Raw genomic sequence first — 16854 nt, forward strand, 5'->3', positions numbered from 1 at the left:
AGCAGAACCAGGCCCTGCAGTACCTCTGGTCCAGGGTGTTAGAGCAGCCAAAAAGCAGAACCAGGCCCTGCAGTACCTCTGGTCCTGGGTGTTAGAGCAGCCAAACAGCAGAACCAGGTCCTGCAGTACCTCTGGTCCAGGGTGTTAGAGCAGCCAAACAGCAGAACCAGGCCCTGCAGTACCTCTGGTCCAGGGTGTTAGAGCTGCCAAACAGCTATACAAACAGAGATATGTGAGTGAGAGAGATGCGAGTGCGAGAGAGAGAGAGATGCGAGTGAGAGAGAGAGAGAGAGAGAGAGAGAGAGAGAGAGAGAGAGAGAGAGGGAGAGAGAGAGAGAGAGAGAAAGAGAGAGAGAGAGATGAGAGAAGGGAGGGAGGGGTACTGTACAGTACAGTATCAGTGGGTTCTGCAGCCAGAGATCCAGTAGTCATCGTGGAAGGCTGGACACCAGAGCCCTGCTAGAGAGGATTTGTGCAGGAGTGTAGGAGTTTAGCTGTGTAGCCGTGAAGGAGTGCAGGAGTTTAGCTGTGTAGCCGTGAAGGAGTGCAGGAGTTTAGCTGTGTAGCCGTGAAGGAGTGTAGGAGTTTAGCTGTGTAGCCGTGAAGGAGTGCAGGAGTTTAGCTGTGTAGCCGTGAAGGAGAGTAGGAGTTTAGCTGTGTAGCCGTGAAGGAGTGTAGGAGTTTAGCTGTGTAGCCGTGAAGGAGTGTAGGAGTTTAGCTGTGTAGCCGTGAAGGAGTGTAGGAGGGACGGCTGGTGGAAAGATTAAGTGGAATGTTTTTGAGATGGAAGTGTTGAAGCTGAAAGAGCAAGTTAACCCAGGGAGACAGACTGGTCTCTCCTGACTGAGACTGTTCAGTATGCAATGGAAGATCAGATCTGTGCTTTAACACAATAAATATACCACAGGGAAACAAAACAGGGATTTATTTTCCAAATCTGGTCATTTATCAGGCACAATAGAGACTCCTACACCAGAAGTTATATAAAAAATAAGAACTATGTTCTTTCAAAAATGGATTTATATTGTATATTTACATTTACTTATTTAAATGTACACAGATTTATTGGGAATTCCAAAGACACCAAAAACAACAATACATTTAGAATGTCCATCGTTAAAGCAGCTCACTTTATCCATAATTACATATTTCAAGAATGAATCTGTGTAAAATAATCTACTAATACCATAACGAGATCAGCAATCAAAAATAAACAACGTCTATTATCTAGAAAACATACATCTCTGAATATTTCTCACTGACAAATAAGTGTAATTACTGATCTGATTGGCCTCAGACCTCTACAAATCTGACAGTGGTGTTAAACTCTGCAGGAACGTCATCAATATGACATTCACAATCTGTTAAACTGTGCAATGCATCTTCAATGAAGGCACCATTGTCTCAACGTCTATTAATTTGTTCAGCAGCGTTTGTGACGTAACCCCATGCCTCTCTGGCAGCACCTCCTACGACACCCCCAACAACGGCACCTATAACAGCTCCCACCGCCATTCCCTCAAACCCCATGACTGCTCCACATAAAGCGCCTACAGCTGCCCCTTTACCTACTGCGGCAGCATAGTCAACTGCTCTGAGAGTGAATCCTAGTATCTCTGAAATCTTCCTCTCAGCCTTCTCTCGGTTCTCTACTCTTATCGCTGTCTCGAACTGCAGCAGCTCCTTTTCAAGACCTTCACCTGTGTGCCTGCTCTCCAGCTCCTTCCACTTTGTCAGCATCTCCTTCTCTCTCGCTTTCATCATGAAACGCTCCTCTTTCTGGATTCTCTCCTCTGCTTCCTCGTATTGGTGATTGGAGTAGAATCTGCCTGCGTTTTCCCTCACCATGTTGTCCATCTTCTCCAGGAGCTGTCTGGAAACCTTCTCATCTCTCCGGGCCTTTCTCTCATTGAAGAGGTGATACCTTTGGCCACACTTCTCAATGAGCTCCCTGAAGTCTCTGATAGTCTTGACTCTCTCCTCAAGAGCTGAATCCTCCTTCTCCCCTTCGTGGCACACCACAACCATCATGTGGTTCAAGATGCTGTCCCCAAAATGCTTTGTGACGAGTTGCAGGATGCGCACGGCACCTGGTGAGATGTTGCTCAGGTCTAATGCAAAGAGGACGGCGTAGGGACCAGGAGAGGACATACACACAGACCTCTTGAACACCCTGTTCAGCTCTTTCTCTGATGCCTCACACTCAGAGAGGTTTGGGGTGTTGACCACAGCTAGTTTTCTATCGAACGCTTCGCTCCTGTGTCTCTGACTCTCTGCAATCCTGCAGACCTCATCATCGAACACATCTGTCCCCAGAATGGAGTTTGTCAGAGAAAATTGATTGCGACCACTTCTCCCAAAGACAAGGACTCTGAACTCTGCATCACCTGACACTGACAAACAAACACACACAAAACCAACAGTCAACAAAAGTACACAATTAGATCAACATGCACCGTTCTCTTGGCCATCACAATTATTTATTTATGTACAGATGAATACAAAATTACAATCCATAGAACTCACAATAAGGGGGCTCATCAATGCTCCTCCTCCTTTTCGGCTCAGAACCTATGAAAACATGCTAAGTTATAGGCCTACTAAATATATACCCATATCCCTTCCTGATACACGATACAATATACTTTATTGTCAATTTCCATGGAAAATACATTTAGAGAAGTCAGCATACAAATGCACAAACACAACACACTGTAATACACAGTTTAATGCAGTATAATACCTATATACTACATACAGGCCTATTCAGCAATAACAATAGGCAATATCCCACTGGGCACACACTGGTTGAATCAACGTGAAATTACATTGAACCAAGGTGGAATAGACGTTGAATTGACATCTGTGCCCAGTGGGACGCAACAATGTATCAAATAGTGAATGATACTCACTCTTGTTGGATGCCATTTAATCTCCTTTATCCTCATAACTCTGCATCTTAACCTATTAAAACAACAATGTGTATATGGTTAATGTGGAGGAAAGTAGTAGCCTGATGATGGGTGTGGTCAGAACGTATTTGATGGGTGTGGTCAGAACGTATTTGATGGGTGTGGTCAGAACGTATTTGATGGGTGTGGTCAGAACGTATTTGATGGGTGTGGTCAGAACGTATTTGTATTTCTCATAAGACTTTGGGTTCAGGCCTATCAGGCCTTGATGCACCGCCTTGTACAGTTACATGGAAACAATCACAAGTACTTCACTGAATAAGAAAACAAAAAAACATGACGTATAACAATATACATAGGATATTTATAATCGAGAAGACAGGAATATTCAACCAATAGAAATAACAGTTTTACCGCTGGAATCATGTACATCCATTCCTTAGGGAATTTGCCGACTGAATTTCTGTCGACGATGTCGTTGGGTCTTGTACTCCGAAACTTTATTTATTCACACGTGCTAAAATAACAAACGATATCGTTTATCATTGCATAATAATCCAGTTCAAAATATAATTTAAATGAGAAGATATAGGCATATACAAATCTGATCATATCTGTTTGAACTGTAAGCTACATTGTTAGAGTAAAACTGCAGAACTGTAGGCTACACTTTGAGTAAAATCGAAAGTGATATCTATGGCTACCGTAAAGTAGAATGCATTGCCGGAATAGCGGGTGCCGTGGATAGGCGGAGTTTACTCATTTTAAACCATTCCATTGGTTGTAATCCTAAAGTTAAATCTCCACTCAAGAAAAAGTTAACTCGCACAATGTTTGACACCTTGTTTTGCCCTTTAAATAATACAGTCAGAAACAACAACTGCGCACACCGTGTGGCAGAACCAGTGATGTTTTTACACATCATTGGGCAATGATTTTTTTTAACACATCATTACGCAGAACCCATGACAGACAATTTCAAAGTTAATCAATGAGACTATCTCTTATCACAGACGTAACTAGGGAGTCAATCTCACAGACAGGTCAACCAGGAGAGACAGACTCCAACGTTGCTAGGGAGTCAGTCTCACAGACAGGCCAACCAGGAGAGACAGACTCCAACGTTGCTAGGGAGTCAGTCTCACAGACAGGCCAACCAGGAGAGACAGACTCCAACGTTGCTAGGGAGTCAGTCTCACAGACAGGCCAACCAGGAGAGACTCCAACGTCTGTGATAAGAGATTGTCTCTCCTGGTTGACCTGTCTGTGAGACTGTACACTACAGTTTAGTATGTGGACGATCAGATCTGTGCTTGAACACAATAAATATAGTACAACAAATGGTCAGACAATTTATTAGGAATTGAATGGAGATCCATACCAGAAACCCATAGGGATCTTACAGTTTCACATCTTACAAAAACACACTCCTAAATATCTACATTTCGACGGATTATATGCATTTTTGGTGTGACATATATTGGTATGAGATAAACTTACGTGTATGAATTGCAAAGCCAACTTGTCCATATACAGTGCCTTCAGAAAGTATTCACACCCCTTGACTTTTTCCACATTTCGTTGTGTTACAGTCTGAATTTAAAATGGATTAAATTGAGATTTTGTGTCACTGGCCTACACACAATACCCCATAATGTCAAAGTGGAATTATGTTTATCGAAATTTTTACAAATTAATAAAAAATGAAAAGCTGAAATGTCTTGAGTCAATAATTATTCAAACAGTTTGTTATGGCAAGTCTAAATAAGTTCAGGAGTAAATATTTGCTTAACAAGTCACATAATTAGTTGCATAAGTCACTGTGTGCAGTAATAGTGGTTCATATGCTTTTTGAATGACTACCTCATCTCTGTACACCACACATACAATTATCTGTAAGGTCCCTCAGTCGAGCAGTGAATTTCAAAGAGATTCAACCACAAAGACCAGGGAGGTTTTCCAATGCCTCACAAAGAAGGGCACCTATTGGTAGAAAAAAATAAAGAAATAAAAGCAGACATTGAATATCCCTTTGAGCATGGTGATGTTATTAATTACACTTCGGATGGTGTATCAATACACCCAGTCACTACAAAGATACAGGCGTCCTTCCTAACTCAGTTGCCGGAGAGGAAGGAAACCGCTCAGGGATTTCACCATGAGGTCAATGGTGACTTTAAAACAGTTACAGAGTTGACAGGCTGTGATAGGAGAAAACTGAGGATGGATCAACAACATTGTAGTAGAACTGTCTAATGATAACATTAAGGGGCAAAATATTAAGGAATTAGAGATAAAAGTATCAATGTATGCCGGTGATTCAAGTTTTCTCTTGAGTTCTCAATCTTCAACCTTGAAGGGCCTCATTGAGGGCCTGGATAATGTATCCAGTTTCTTTGGACTAAAACCCAACTATGATAAGTGTACTATATTACGGATACAGTTTCTAAAAGATACAGACTTTAAATTGTCATGAGATTTCCCGATTACATGGGCGGATGGTGAAGTCCATGTGCTTGATGTACATGTCCAGGAAAAGTTTAGAGATCTTGCAACTATTAACTTTTATCGAAAACTTAGCAAAATGGATAGAATCTTGAAACCGTGGAAAGGAACACACCTATCCATTTACGGGAAGAGAACCCTGATTATTTATCTAGTGATATTGCAGTTTACATATTTAATCATGGCTCTACCAGGAAAGGGTTTGACAGCAATACCGTATTAAATTTGAGTCAGTTGGGAACAGGTTTTTGATGTCCCAATTCCTTGGTATCGGGTCTATGAACTGACACATAAAACAACAATTGATTGACACATCACATCTGTTCGTTTCAATTGAAGCTATTATATACAGTAAGAATGCTCAATACATGGGCCATTGAACAGTCAGCCCAGTACAGACTCTGCCACACGGAAACAGAATCAATATAACATATTTTCTGGTACTGTCCATCGGTGGCCCGCTTTTGGAGTCAGGTCCAGGAATGGTTGTTATGTCATAATATCAGGTTTCAGATGGACCTGCAAACTGTATTGTTAAGGGCTCTGAAAAACCACGATCAGTCAATGGGAAATATCATTATACTCTTGGGTAAAGTATTTATTTTTAGGGAGGTTCAGGACCCTCGTAAGGCATCATAGTAAAATGGAGGGATGTATTGCAAAAATAAATAGAAAAATTGCATTATACTGTGAAAGATGGGTTAATCTGTGGACATGGGAGGGTTGGAGTTCAGATCAGAATGGCATTATACTGGGAAAGATGGGTTAATCTGTGGACATGGGAGGGTTGGTGTCACGGTTTCGGCCGAGGCTGCCTCTCTCCCTTGTTCGGGCAGGTTTCGGCGGTCGTCGTCTCCGGAATTCTAGCTGCCACCGTTGTATGTTCTATGTTTCCTGTTTGATTAGTTTTGTCTGTTAGCCACACCTGTCTTGTGTTATGTCTCATTAAGCACCCTATTTAGTTTCCTTGTTGTTAGTGTTGTGTTGTGTGTAATTGTTTCGTGTCAGGTGTTTGTGCGTAACCTGTGTTTTCGGTACGCCAGTTCTAATTGCTTCCTCCTCGGTTGAGGAGAGTTTTTGCGCTCTGTATTTGTGCGCTCGTGTGTGACGCCTGTGTGCGTCTGTTTGGCCTCAGGCCGCCTTTTGGATTATTTTGCTCAAGTAAAGTCTTGTTGGACTGTACATCTGCTTCTGCGCCTGATTCCACACCACACCATTTCAACACCCTTGACAGAATTACACACCTCACCAATGGAATCAGCAGGAGCCGAAGCAGCCCAGACGAGACTGGAAGCCCAGGTTCGGGACCAGCAAGAGCAGCTCCTGCAGATGGGGACCGCCCTGCAGGAGGTGATTTCCACACTCCGAGGCTGGGGTTCGCCTCCACCGCCGCCCCGCCCTGCCAGCACCATCGGCCAGCCCGCCCATTCCAGCGCCGGAACCTCGAGGAGTCCGACTATCTCTCCCGAGGGCCTACGACGGGACCGCGGCTGGGTGTCAGGGATTCCTGCTCCAGGTAGAGCTATACCTGGCCACTGTGCACCCGGCACCTTCAGGGCATGAGAGCGTGTCCGCCCTGATCTCCTGCCTGGCCGGAAAAGCGTTGGAGTGGGCCAACGCGGAGTGGAGGAAGATCGACGCCACGACGATTACGTACACCGAGTTCTCCCGCCGCTTCAGGGCGGTGTTTGACCATCCCCCGAGGGGAAGCGGCGGGGGGAGCGTCTGGTCTTCCTCCGGCAGGGGAGGAGAAGTGCCCAGGAATTCGCGCTCGAATTCCGTACTCTGGCAGCAGATGCAGGGTGGAATGATCGGGCCCTCATCGATCTATACCGATGCAGCCTACGAGAGGACGTCCGTCGGGAGCTGGCTTGTAGGGACACCAGCCTCACTTTCGACCAGCTGGTTGATATGTCCATCAGGCTGGATACCTTGCTGGCTACCCGCGGACGTCCTGCGGAGGGTCCGTCCATTCCACCCTCCAGCGTCTCCGAGCCTTGTCCTATGGAGCTCGGGGGCGCTGGCGCTAGAGAGAGGAGGAGTCGGCAGGCTAGGGGGTCCATCCACTGCACCAACTGTGGTCGGGGAGGACACACCGCGGCTAGGTGCTGGGGATGGCCTCCTAGGGGAGATGACGACAGGTCCCGCACTGGGGATTCCCTCCAGGTGAGTAGGCGCCCCACTCACCCAGAGCTCACTGTTGCCCATTTTTGTATGCCTGTAAGTTTTCCACAGGTAGCACCTCATTCCCAGCATAAGGCGCTGGTAGATTCAGGCGCAGCTGGGAATTTTATTGATAAAAAGTTTTGTTTAGCGTTAGGGATCCCTCTTTGCCGTTCCAAGTAGAGGTGGACGCGTCGGAGGCCGGTTTAGGAGCCGTGCTTTCACAACGGTCTGGCGCGCCACCTAAACTCCGCCCCTGTGCTTTTTATTCTAAGAAGCTCAGTCCGGCGGAGCGGAACTATGACGTAGGGGACAGGGAGCTGTTAGCCGTGGTACAGGCTCTAAAGGTGTGGAGGCACTGGCTTGAGGGGGCTCAACACCCTTTCCTCATTTTGACGGACCACCGTAACCTGGAGTACATCCGGGCGGCGAGGAGGCTGAACCCTCGCCAGGCAAGATGGAGTATGTTCTTGACCAGGTTTACTTTTAAGATCACGTACATCCCTGGTTCACAGAATGGCAAGGCAGATGCGCTGTCTCGGCGGTATGACGCGGAGGAGAGGTCCGTGGAGCCCACTCCCATACTGCCTGAGTCGTGTCTGGTGGCACCGGTAGTGTGGGAGGTCGATGCTGAACTCGAGCGGGCGTTACGCACCGACCCTAGTCCACCACAGTGCCCGGAGGGTCGGAAGTACGTTCCGCTCGAGGTTCGGGATCGATTGATCTATTGGGCTCACACGTCACCCTCCTCTGGACATCCGGGTATCGGCCGGACAGTGCACTGTCTTAGTGCCAAGTACTGGTGGCCCACGTTGGCAAGGGATGTGAGGGTTTATGTTTCCTCCTGCTCGGTGTGCGCCCAGTGTAAGGCGCCTAGACATCTACCTAGGGGTAAGTTGCTACCCCTGCCCGTTCCACAACGGCCATGGTCCCACCTATCAGTGGACTTTATAACAGACCTTCCCCTCTCCCAAGGGAATACTACCATCCTGGTCGTTGTGGACCGGTTCTCTAAGGCCTGTCGTTTGCTCCCCATGCCGGGTCTTCCCTACGGCCCTGCAAACTGCCGAGGCACTGTTTACCCATGTGTTCCGGCACTACGGGGTACCCGAGGACATTGTGGCTGATCGGGGTCCCCAATTCACCTCCAGAGTCTGGAGAGCGTTTATGGAGCGGTTGGGGGTCTCGGTGAGCCTCACCTCGGGTTACCACCCGGAGAGCAATGGGCAGGTGGAACGCGTAAACCAGGATGTGGGTAGGTTTCTCAGAACATACTGCCAGGACCGGCCGGAGGAGTGGTCAAGGTACGTTCCCTGGGCCGAGATGGCCCAGAATTCCCCTACGCCATTCCTCCACTAACCTAACTCCATTTCAATGTGTGTTAGGTTACCAGCCGGTTCTGGCACCCTGGCAGCAGAGCCAGATCGAGGCTCCTGCGGTGGATGAGTGGGCGCGGCGCTCGGAGGAGACTTGGAACGCTGCACACGTCCACCTGCAGCGGGCCCTCCGACGTCAGAAGGCGAGCGCTGATCTCCACCGCAGTGAGGCACCGGTGTACGCACCTGGTGATCGAGTCTGGCTCTCTACCAGAAACCTGCCCCTCCGCCTGCCCTGTCGGAAACTGGGTCGGCGGTTTGTAGGGCCATTTAAAGTCCTGAGAAGGTTGAACGAGGTATGTTATAGATTACAGCTACCTGTGGAGTATAAGTGTATTAACCCCTCGTTCCATGTGTCCCTTCTCAGGCCGGTGGTAGCGGGCCCACTCCAAGAAGATGAGATCTTGGAGACTCCTCCGCCCCCCGTTGGACATCGAGGGGGCACCGGCGTACTCCGTAAGATCCATCTTGGATTCGAGACGTCGGATGGGGGTCTCCAGTATCTAGTGGAGTGGGAGGGTACGGTCCGGAGGAGCGGTGCTGGGTGCCGAGGAGAGACGTGTTGGACCCGTCGCTCCTGACGGAGTTCCATCGGAGGCATCCGACGCGCCCTGCGCCGCGTCCCCCTGGTCGTCCCCGAGGCCGGAGTCGGCGCACGTCTGGAGCCGCGCGTCAAGGGGGGGGTACTGTCACGGTTTCGGCCGAGGCTGCCTCTCTCCCTTGTTCGGGCAGGTTTCGGCGGTCGTCGTCTCCGGAATTCTAGCTGCCACCGTTGTATGTTCTATGTTTCCTGTTTGATTAGTTTTGTCTGTTAGCCACACCTGTCTTGTGTTATGTCTCATTAAGCACCCTATTTAGTTTCCTTGTTGTTAGTGTTGTGTTGTGTGTAATTGTTTCGTGTCAGGTGTTTGTGCGTAACCTGTGTTTTCGGTACGCCAGTTCTAATTGCTTCCTCCTCGGTTGAGGAGAGTTTTTGCGCTCTGTATTTGTGCGCTCGTGTGTGACGCCTGTGTGCGTCTGTTTGGCCTCAGGCCGCCTTTTGGATTATTTTGCTCAAGTAAAGTCTTGTTGGACTGTACATCTGCTTCTGCGCCTGATTCCACACCACACCATTTCAACACCCTTGACAGTTGGAGTTCAGATCAGAATGGCATTATACTGGGAAAGATGGGTTAATCTGTGGACATGGGAGGGTTGGAGTTCAGATCAGAATGGCATTATACTGGGAAAGATGGGTTAATCTGTGGACATGGGAGGGTTGGAGTTCAGATCAGAATGGCATTATACTGGGAAAGATGGGTTAATCTGTGGACATGGGAGGGTTGGAGTTCAGATCAGAATGGCATTATACTGGGAAAGATGGGTTAATCTGTGGACATGGGAGGGTTGGAGTTCAGATCAGAATGGCATTATACTGGGAAAGATGGGTTAATCTGTGGACATGGGAGGGTTGGAGTTCAGATCAGAATGGCATTATACTGGGAAAGATGGGTTAATCTGTGGACATGGGAGGGTTGGAGTTCAGATCAGAATGGCATTATACTGGGAAAGATGGGTTAATCTGTGGACATGGGAGGGTTGGAGTTCAGATCAGAATGGCATTATACTGGGAAAGATGGGTTAATCTGTGGACATGGGAGGGTTGGAGTTCAGATCAGAATGGCATTATACTGGGAAAGATGGGTTAATCTGTGGACATGGGAGGGTTGGAGTTCAGATCAGAATGGCATTATACTGGGAAAGATGGGTTAATCTGTGGACATGGGAGGGTTGGAGTTCAGATCAGAATGGCATTATACTGGGAAAGATGGGTTAATCTGTGGACATGGGAGGGTTGGAGTTCAGATCAGAATGGCATTATACTGGGAAAGATGGGTTAATCTGTGGACATGGGAGGGTTGGAGTTCAGATCAGAATGGCATTATACTGGGAAAGATGGGTTAATCTGTGGACATGGGAGGGTTGGAGTTCAGATCAGAATGGCATTATACTGGGAAAGATGGGTTAATCTGTGGACATGGGAGGGTTGGAGTTCAGATCAGAATGGCATTATACTGGGAAAGATGGGTTAATCTGTGGACATGGGAGGGTTGGAGTTGGATAATAAGGGGGATTGGAAATCATGCAAACAATTAAATTGATAGAACCTACAAACACTCCCCCAAAAACAACAACAACAACAACAACAACAACAACAAACAACAAGAACATTGTAGTTACTCCACTATACTAATCTAAATGACAGAGTGAAAAGAAGGAAGCCTGTACAGAATAAAAAATATTCCAAAACATGCATCTTGTTTGCAATAAGGCACTAAAGTAAAACTATGTCCTGAATACAAAGTGTTATGTTTGGGGCAAATCCAACACATCACTGAGTACCACTCTTCATATTTTCAAACTTGGTGGTGGCTGCATCATGCTATAGGTATGCTTGTGATCGGCAAGGACTAGGGAGTTTTTTAGGATAAAAATAAACGGAATAGCCTGGGTCAGTTTGCTTTCCGACAGACACTAGGAGACAAATTCACCTTTCAGCAGGACAATAAACTAAATATACACTGTTGCTTACCAAGACAACATTGAATGTTCCTGAGTGGCCTAGTTACAGTTCTGACTTAAATCGGCTTGAAAATCTATGGCAAGACTAGAAAATGTCTGTCTAGCAATGATCAACTACCAACTTGGCAGAGCGTGAATAATTTTACAAAGAATAATGTGCAAATATTGTACAATCCAGGTGTGCAAAGCTCTTAGAGACTTACCCAGAAAGATTCACAGCTGTAAAAGCTGCCAAAGGTGATTCTAACATATATTGACTCAGGGGTTTGAATACTTATGTAATCAAGATATATTAGTGTTTTATTTTTCATATATATATATTTGTTTTACAAATGTTACACATTTTCTTCCACTTTAACATTACAGAGTATTTTGTGTAGATCGTTGACAAAAAAATGACAATTAAATCCATTTTAATCTGACCTTGTAACACAACAAAATCTGGAAAAAGTCAAGGGGTGTGAATACTTTCTGAAGGCACTGTAGCAGCCTACTGAATAACTAGCCTCAACTCTCCCATGTAGCAGCCTACTGAATAAATAGCCTCATGGTAAAGTATAACTATTTCAAGTGAACCTAGATCTATTAACTATTCAGTATAAGCCTAAAATACTACTTCAACTTGCACACACATACTATTGCTGCATTCATGACATGTCGGAACTAGGTAACTAGCTCTTGGGAACTCGTAGAGAGATGACACCTGAGTTTCACACTTGGAAAGTATCAGAATTAACTAATAGGAAGCTCTACGCGAATAACTTCCGTTCATTTTCACTCCTGGGTTCCGAGTTTCCATCATGAATGCAGCATGTTTGTAGCAGTGGTTTATAGTTGAGCCGGATAGAGGGACACTATCTATCACACAATCACAGACAGTTCTAGTTATTCAATATGACTATTAGTGGCAGCGACTATCTGTTTAATATACAGTAAAGATACAGTACCGTGATGTGAAGCCTAATACAAAGCTAAAAGGATAAAAGCATAGACATCTGGAAGAAGTGAAGTGGTTCCTCAATCCATTTGTACAAATGGCACAACAGTGCCAACAGGACAGACATTTTCTGTGTCCCAAATGGTCATCTTATAGTGCACTACTTTTGACCATGCTCTATGGGTCATGGTTAAAAGTAGTGTACTACATAGATAATAGGGTGCAATTTGAGACACAGCCATTCCACCAATCAGCACTCAGTACCTAACCCTCTGGTTTCACTGTTCCAGTCACAAACACGTCCTCCATGTCATGAACGAGGTGGCCTGAAGAAGCGGTTGATGAACACGGTGTTGAAGTTAGTAGCGTGTGGTCCCACTCTATCCTCCAGGTGTTCTATCGCTACCTGGGCCGTCCCACCCGCCGACCCACCCATCAGCCCTCCGAGAGCACCTCCCATCGTCATCCCCATCGCACCCGCCACCGCCCCCATCGCCATCCCCATGGCGGCCCCCGCTGCCAGCCCTAACCCCGCCCCTACGGCGAGCGACGTCCTCAACCATCCGTTGTCCATCTCGGCTTTAGCCCTGATCTCTGCTCCCACGCTGCTGTTGTAGGCGTCCATCTGCCAGCGCAGCGCCTCCCCCCGGTACTGCTGCTCCAGCTCCCTCCACGCCTCCTCCGTCTCCGCCGCCCTCTTCTTCAGCAGCTTCCTCTCTTCCTTCCTCACGCTCTCCTCCGCCTGCCCGTAGGAGCGGCTGGTGTAGTGCTGCCCGCCCAAGGTCGCCAGCATCCGTTCAATCTTCTGGAGGAGCTCCTTGTCTCGAGAACGGTCCCTCCAGTTCTTGTTGAAGACGTGGTAGCGCCCACCACACTGCTCGATGAGCGCCCGGATGTGCCAGTCAGTGCTGACCCGGTTCTCCAGTGCCAGAATGTCTACGTCCCCCTCGTAGGCCAGGAGGACCATGGTGTGGGAAAGGGCATCTTCACCGAAACGCTTCACCATCAGCTTGGGCGTCTTGACGTCGTTGGGGCAGATCTGCTCCAGGTCAAAGGCCATGAGCAGGGCGTGAGGGCCGGGGGCTGACAGACATTTGCACCTAAATCAAATCAAATTTTATTTACAGTGTTATATCACATGAAAATGCTGCAAAACACTTTACAGAAAAAGTGTAGCCTAAACGTTTACAATTGCACCTGCGGGGAGACAATACAGTGACTACAATCAAGAAAGAAAAAGCTGTTTGTCTTGTATTGTCTTGTGTTGTATTGTCTAGTGTTGTGTTGTATTGTGTTGTATTGTGTTGTATTGTGTTGTATTTTGTTGAATTGTATAGTGTTGTATTGTCTTGTGTTGTATTGTCTTGTGTTGTGTTGTGTTGTCTTGTGTTGTGTTGTCTTGTGTTGTGTTGTATTGTGTTGTGTTGTATTGTGTTGTATTGTGTTGTATTGTGTTGTATTGTGTTGTATTTTGTTGGATTGTATAGTGTTGTATTGTCTTGTGTTGTATTGTCTTGTGTTGTGTTGTCTTGTGTTGTGTTGTCTTGTGTTGTGTTGTATTGTGTTGTATTGTGTTGTATTGTGTTGTATTGTGTTGGATTTTGTTGGATTGTATAGTGTTGTATTGTCTTGTGTTGTATTGTCTTGTGTTGTGTTGTCTTGTGTTGTGTTGTGTTGTGTTGTATTGTGTTGTATTGTGTTGTATTGTGTTGTATTTTGTTGGATTGTATAGTGTTGTATTGTGTTGTGTTGTGTTGTATTGTGTAGTGTTTTTGTCTAATATGTCACTATTTATGATGGACTTCTGGACCTCTTTAGCTCAGTTGGTAAAGCATGGCTCTTGAATTGTGTGTTTGATTCCCAGGACCACCCATACGTAAAATGACTGCATGACTGTAAGTGTCTTTGGATAAAACCGTCTGCTAAATGGCATGTATTATTATTATATTACATTTAGCATTTATTCAGTTTCTGTGAACTGTGAGCAAAAATCTATAATGTTAAAGTCAAAGTCACCTCTTCTTATGCATAAGTTAACACATGACACAGAAGAGCATCAAATTACAGCACAATGTTATCTTTGCCACCTCTTCATCTCTGTCTTCATCTTAGTGCGGGACAGGTGCTTCCCGTAGAGGTTGGGTCCGTTGACCACAGCGACACGCGTCCCGGCCAGGTCCCCCAGGTTCTTCCTGCTCTGGACGATGCTGGTGACGTCCTTGGAGAACTCCTCCCGCCCCAGGATAGAGTTGGTCAGGGAGAACTGAGACGGGCCACTGGACCCCACCACCAGGATCCGCAACTCCATATCAGTGGACTGAGCTGCCGGGACAACAAATAACTTTTGATGGTTAACAGCTATAGAAAGGTTTACTAAGGTCAGTTAAAGATCAGTCGAACTACATATCAGTGTCCGGAGAAGATCATGTGTTCACCTTTCATCAGGCTAATCATTTGATCATCAACAGCTATGGAAAGGTAAATCAGATCAAATATCAGTGCCCATTGCCGGGACAACAAAGACCAACAAACTACTCTTTCACCTTTCATCAAATATTTTCACAATCACAGCTATGTTGAGGTCTCTTTGTTGAGAAACAAAAAAGTCAAAAAATATGATTTCACTTTTCATTGGATAAAGACCATTAGATCATTAACAACAGGGTTGCTGTCAATTCTAATTGAAGGCAGTCAATTCAGGAAGTAAACTGACATCACAATCCAATAATAAAGGGCATTTATTTTCAATGACTCATCAATAAACTGACAAGTAGAAGCTATTTATTTAAAAAGTTAAAATGTATTTATTTTAAATTCACCTCCTGAATTGACTGCCTTCCATTTGAATTGACCCTGTTTAAAAGCTAAAAAGACTATTCTAATTGACACCGACCCTGTTTAACAGTTAAAAAGACCATTCTACTCTTCTCATATGTACAGTGGGGGAAAAAAGTATTTAGTCAGCCACCAATTGTGCAAGTTCTCCCACTTAAAAAGATGAGAGAGGCCTGTAATTTTCATCATAGGTACACTGTCACGCCCTGACTCAGGGGACGGTTATTTGTTGAGTCAGGGTGTGTATATTTCGTGTTGTGTATATTTCTATGTTTAGTTTCTAAATCATTTAGATCTATGTTGGCCAGGGTGGTTCCCAATCAGAGGCAGCTGTAGCTCGTTGTCTCTGATTGGGGACAATACTTAGGCAGCCTTTTGGCACCAGTCTGTGTGGGATCTTGTTCCGTAAAGGTTTGTTTTGTGTAACCTAGGACTTCACGTATCGTTTGTTTGTTGTTTTGTGTCGTGTTAAGTACTTAATAAAATGTACGCTTATCACGCTACGCCTTGGTCCGTATCTTCCGTTAACGATCGTGACATACACGTCAACTATGACAGACAAAATGAGAAATATAAATCCCGAAAATCACATTGTAGGATTTTTTATGAATTTAAAAATAAAAATAATTGCAAATTATGGTGGAAAATAAGTATTTGGTCAATAACAAAAGTTTCTCAATACTTTGTTATATACCCGTTGTTGGCAATGACACAGGTCAAACGTTTTCTGTAAGTCTTCACAAGGTTTTCACACACTGTTGCTGGTATTTTGGCCCATTCCTCCATGCAGATCTCCTCTAGAGCAGTGATGTTTTGGGGCTGTCGCTGGGCAACACGGACTTTCAACTCCCTCCAAAGATTTTCTATGGGGTTGAGATCTGGAGACTGGCTAGGCCACTCCAGGACCTTGAAATGCTTCTTACGAAGCCACTCCTTCGTTGCCCGGGCGGTGTGTTTGGGATCATTGTCATGCTGAAAGACACAGCCACGTTTCATCTTCAATGCCCTTGCTGATGGAAGGAGGTTTTCACTCAAAATCTCACGATACATGGCCCCATTCATTCTTTCCTTTACACGGATCAGTCGTCCTGGTCCCTTTGCAGAAAAACAGCCCCAAAGCATGATGTTTCCACCCCCATGCTTCACAGTAGGTATGGTGTTCTTTGGATGCAACTCAGCATTCTTTGTCCTCCAAACACGACAAGTTGAGTTTTTACCAAAAAGTTATATTTTGGTTTCATCTGACCATATGCCATTCTCCCAATCCTCTTCTGGATCATCCAAATGCACTCTAGCAAACTTCAGACGGGCCTGGACATGTACTGGCTTAAGCAGGGGGACACATCTGGCACTGCAGGATTTGAGTCCCTGGCGGCGTAGTGTGTTACTGATGGTAGGCTTTGTTACTTTGGCCCCAGCTCTCTGCAGGTCATTCACTAGGTCCCCCCGTGTGGTTCTGGGATTTTTGCTCACCGTTCTTGTGATCATTTTGACCCCACGGGGTGAGATCTTGCGTGGAGCCCCAGATCGAGGGAGATTATCAGTGGTCTTGTATGTCTTCCAT

General features: G+C 45.9%; 2 protein-coding genes across 4 annotated transcripts in view; both read right to left on the minus strand.

Annotated features, from left to right (window-relative positions):
- Positions 1-908: 908 nt before the first annotated feature.
- On the minus strand, positions 909-3606 carry si:dkey-120c6.5 (GTPase IMAP family member 9). 3 transcript variants are annotated; one of them, XM_041862897.2, is made up of 4 exons: positions 3327-3606; positions 2913-2964; positions 2527-2571; positions 909-2387 (listed from the first exon to the last, which is right to left on the minus strand). In XM_041862897.2, the coding sequence occupies exons 2-4, from the start codon at positions 2926-2928 to the stop codon at positions 1405-1407; spliced, it is 1044 nt and encodes a 347-aa protein (XP_041718831.1). In that variant the 5' UTR covers positions 2929-2964; positions 3327-3606; the 3' UTR covers positions 909-1404. The 3 variants fall into 3 exon arrangements, with proteins under 3 accessions (XP_041718831.1, XP_041718830.1, XP_045066619.1); XM_041862896.2 differs by having other exon boundaries at positions 909-2393; XM_045210684.1 differs by lacking the exon at positions 3327-3606 and having other exon boundaries at positions 909-2393; positions 2913-3054.
- A 9159-nt stretch (positions 3607-12765) lies between these two features.
- LOC121551846 (GTPase IMAP family member 9) overlaps positions 12766-16854 on the minus strand; it is a 5543-nt gene continuing 1454 nt past the window's right edge. The window contains exons 2-3 of the mRNA XM_041864543.1: positions 14543-14777; positions 12766-13555 (exon numbers count right to left, since the gene is read on the minus strand). Coding sequence (XP_041720477.1) covers positions 12766-13555; positions 14543-14777 — 1025 coding nt within the window. The remainder of the gene's footprint in view (positions 13556-14542; positions 14778-16854) is intronic.

The sequence above is a fragment of the Coregonus clupeaformis genome, chromosome 35, assembly GCF_020615455.1.
Source record: "Coregonus clupeaformis isolate EN_2021a chromosome 35, ASM2061545v1, whole genome shotgun sequence".
Lineage (NCBI taxonomy): Eukaryota > Metazoa > Chordata > Actinopteri > Salmoniformes > Salmonidae > Coregonus > Coregonus clupeaformis.

What these genes read in the sequence shown, in the direction of transcription:
- si:dkey-120c6.5 (XM_041862896.2), bottom strand. An exon ending in CATTGATGAGCCCCCTTATT is followed by an intron (nt 2,394 to 2,526) that starts GTGAGTTCTATG and finishes TTTGTTTGTCAG; the next exon opens with TGTCAGGTGATGCAGAGTTC.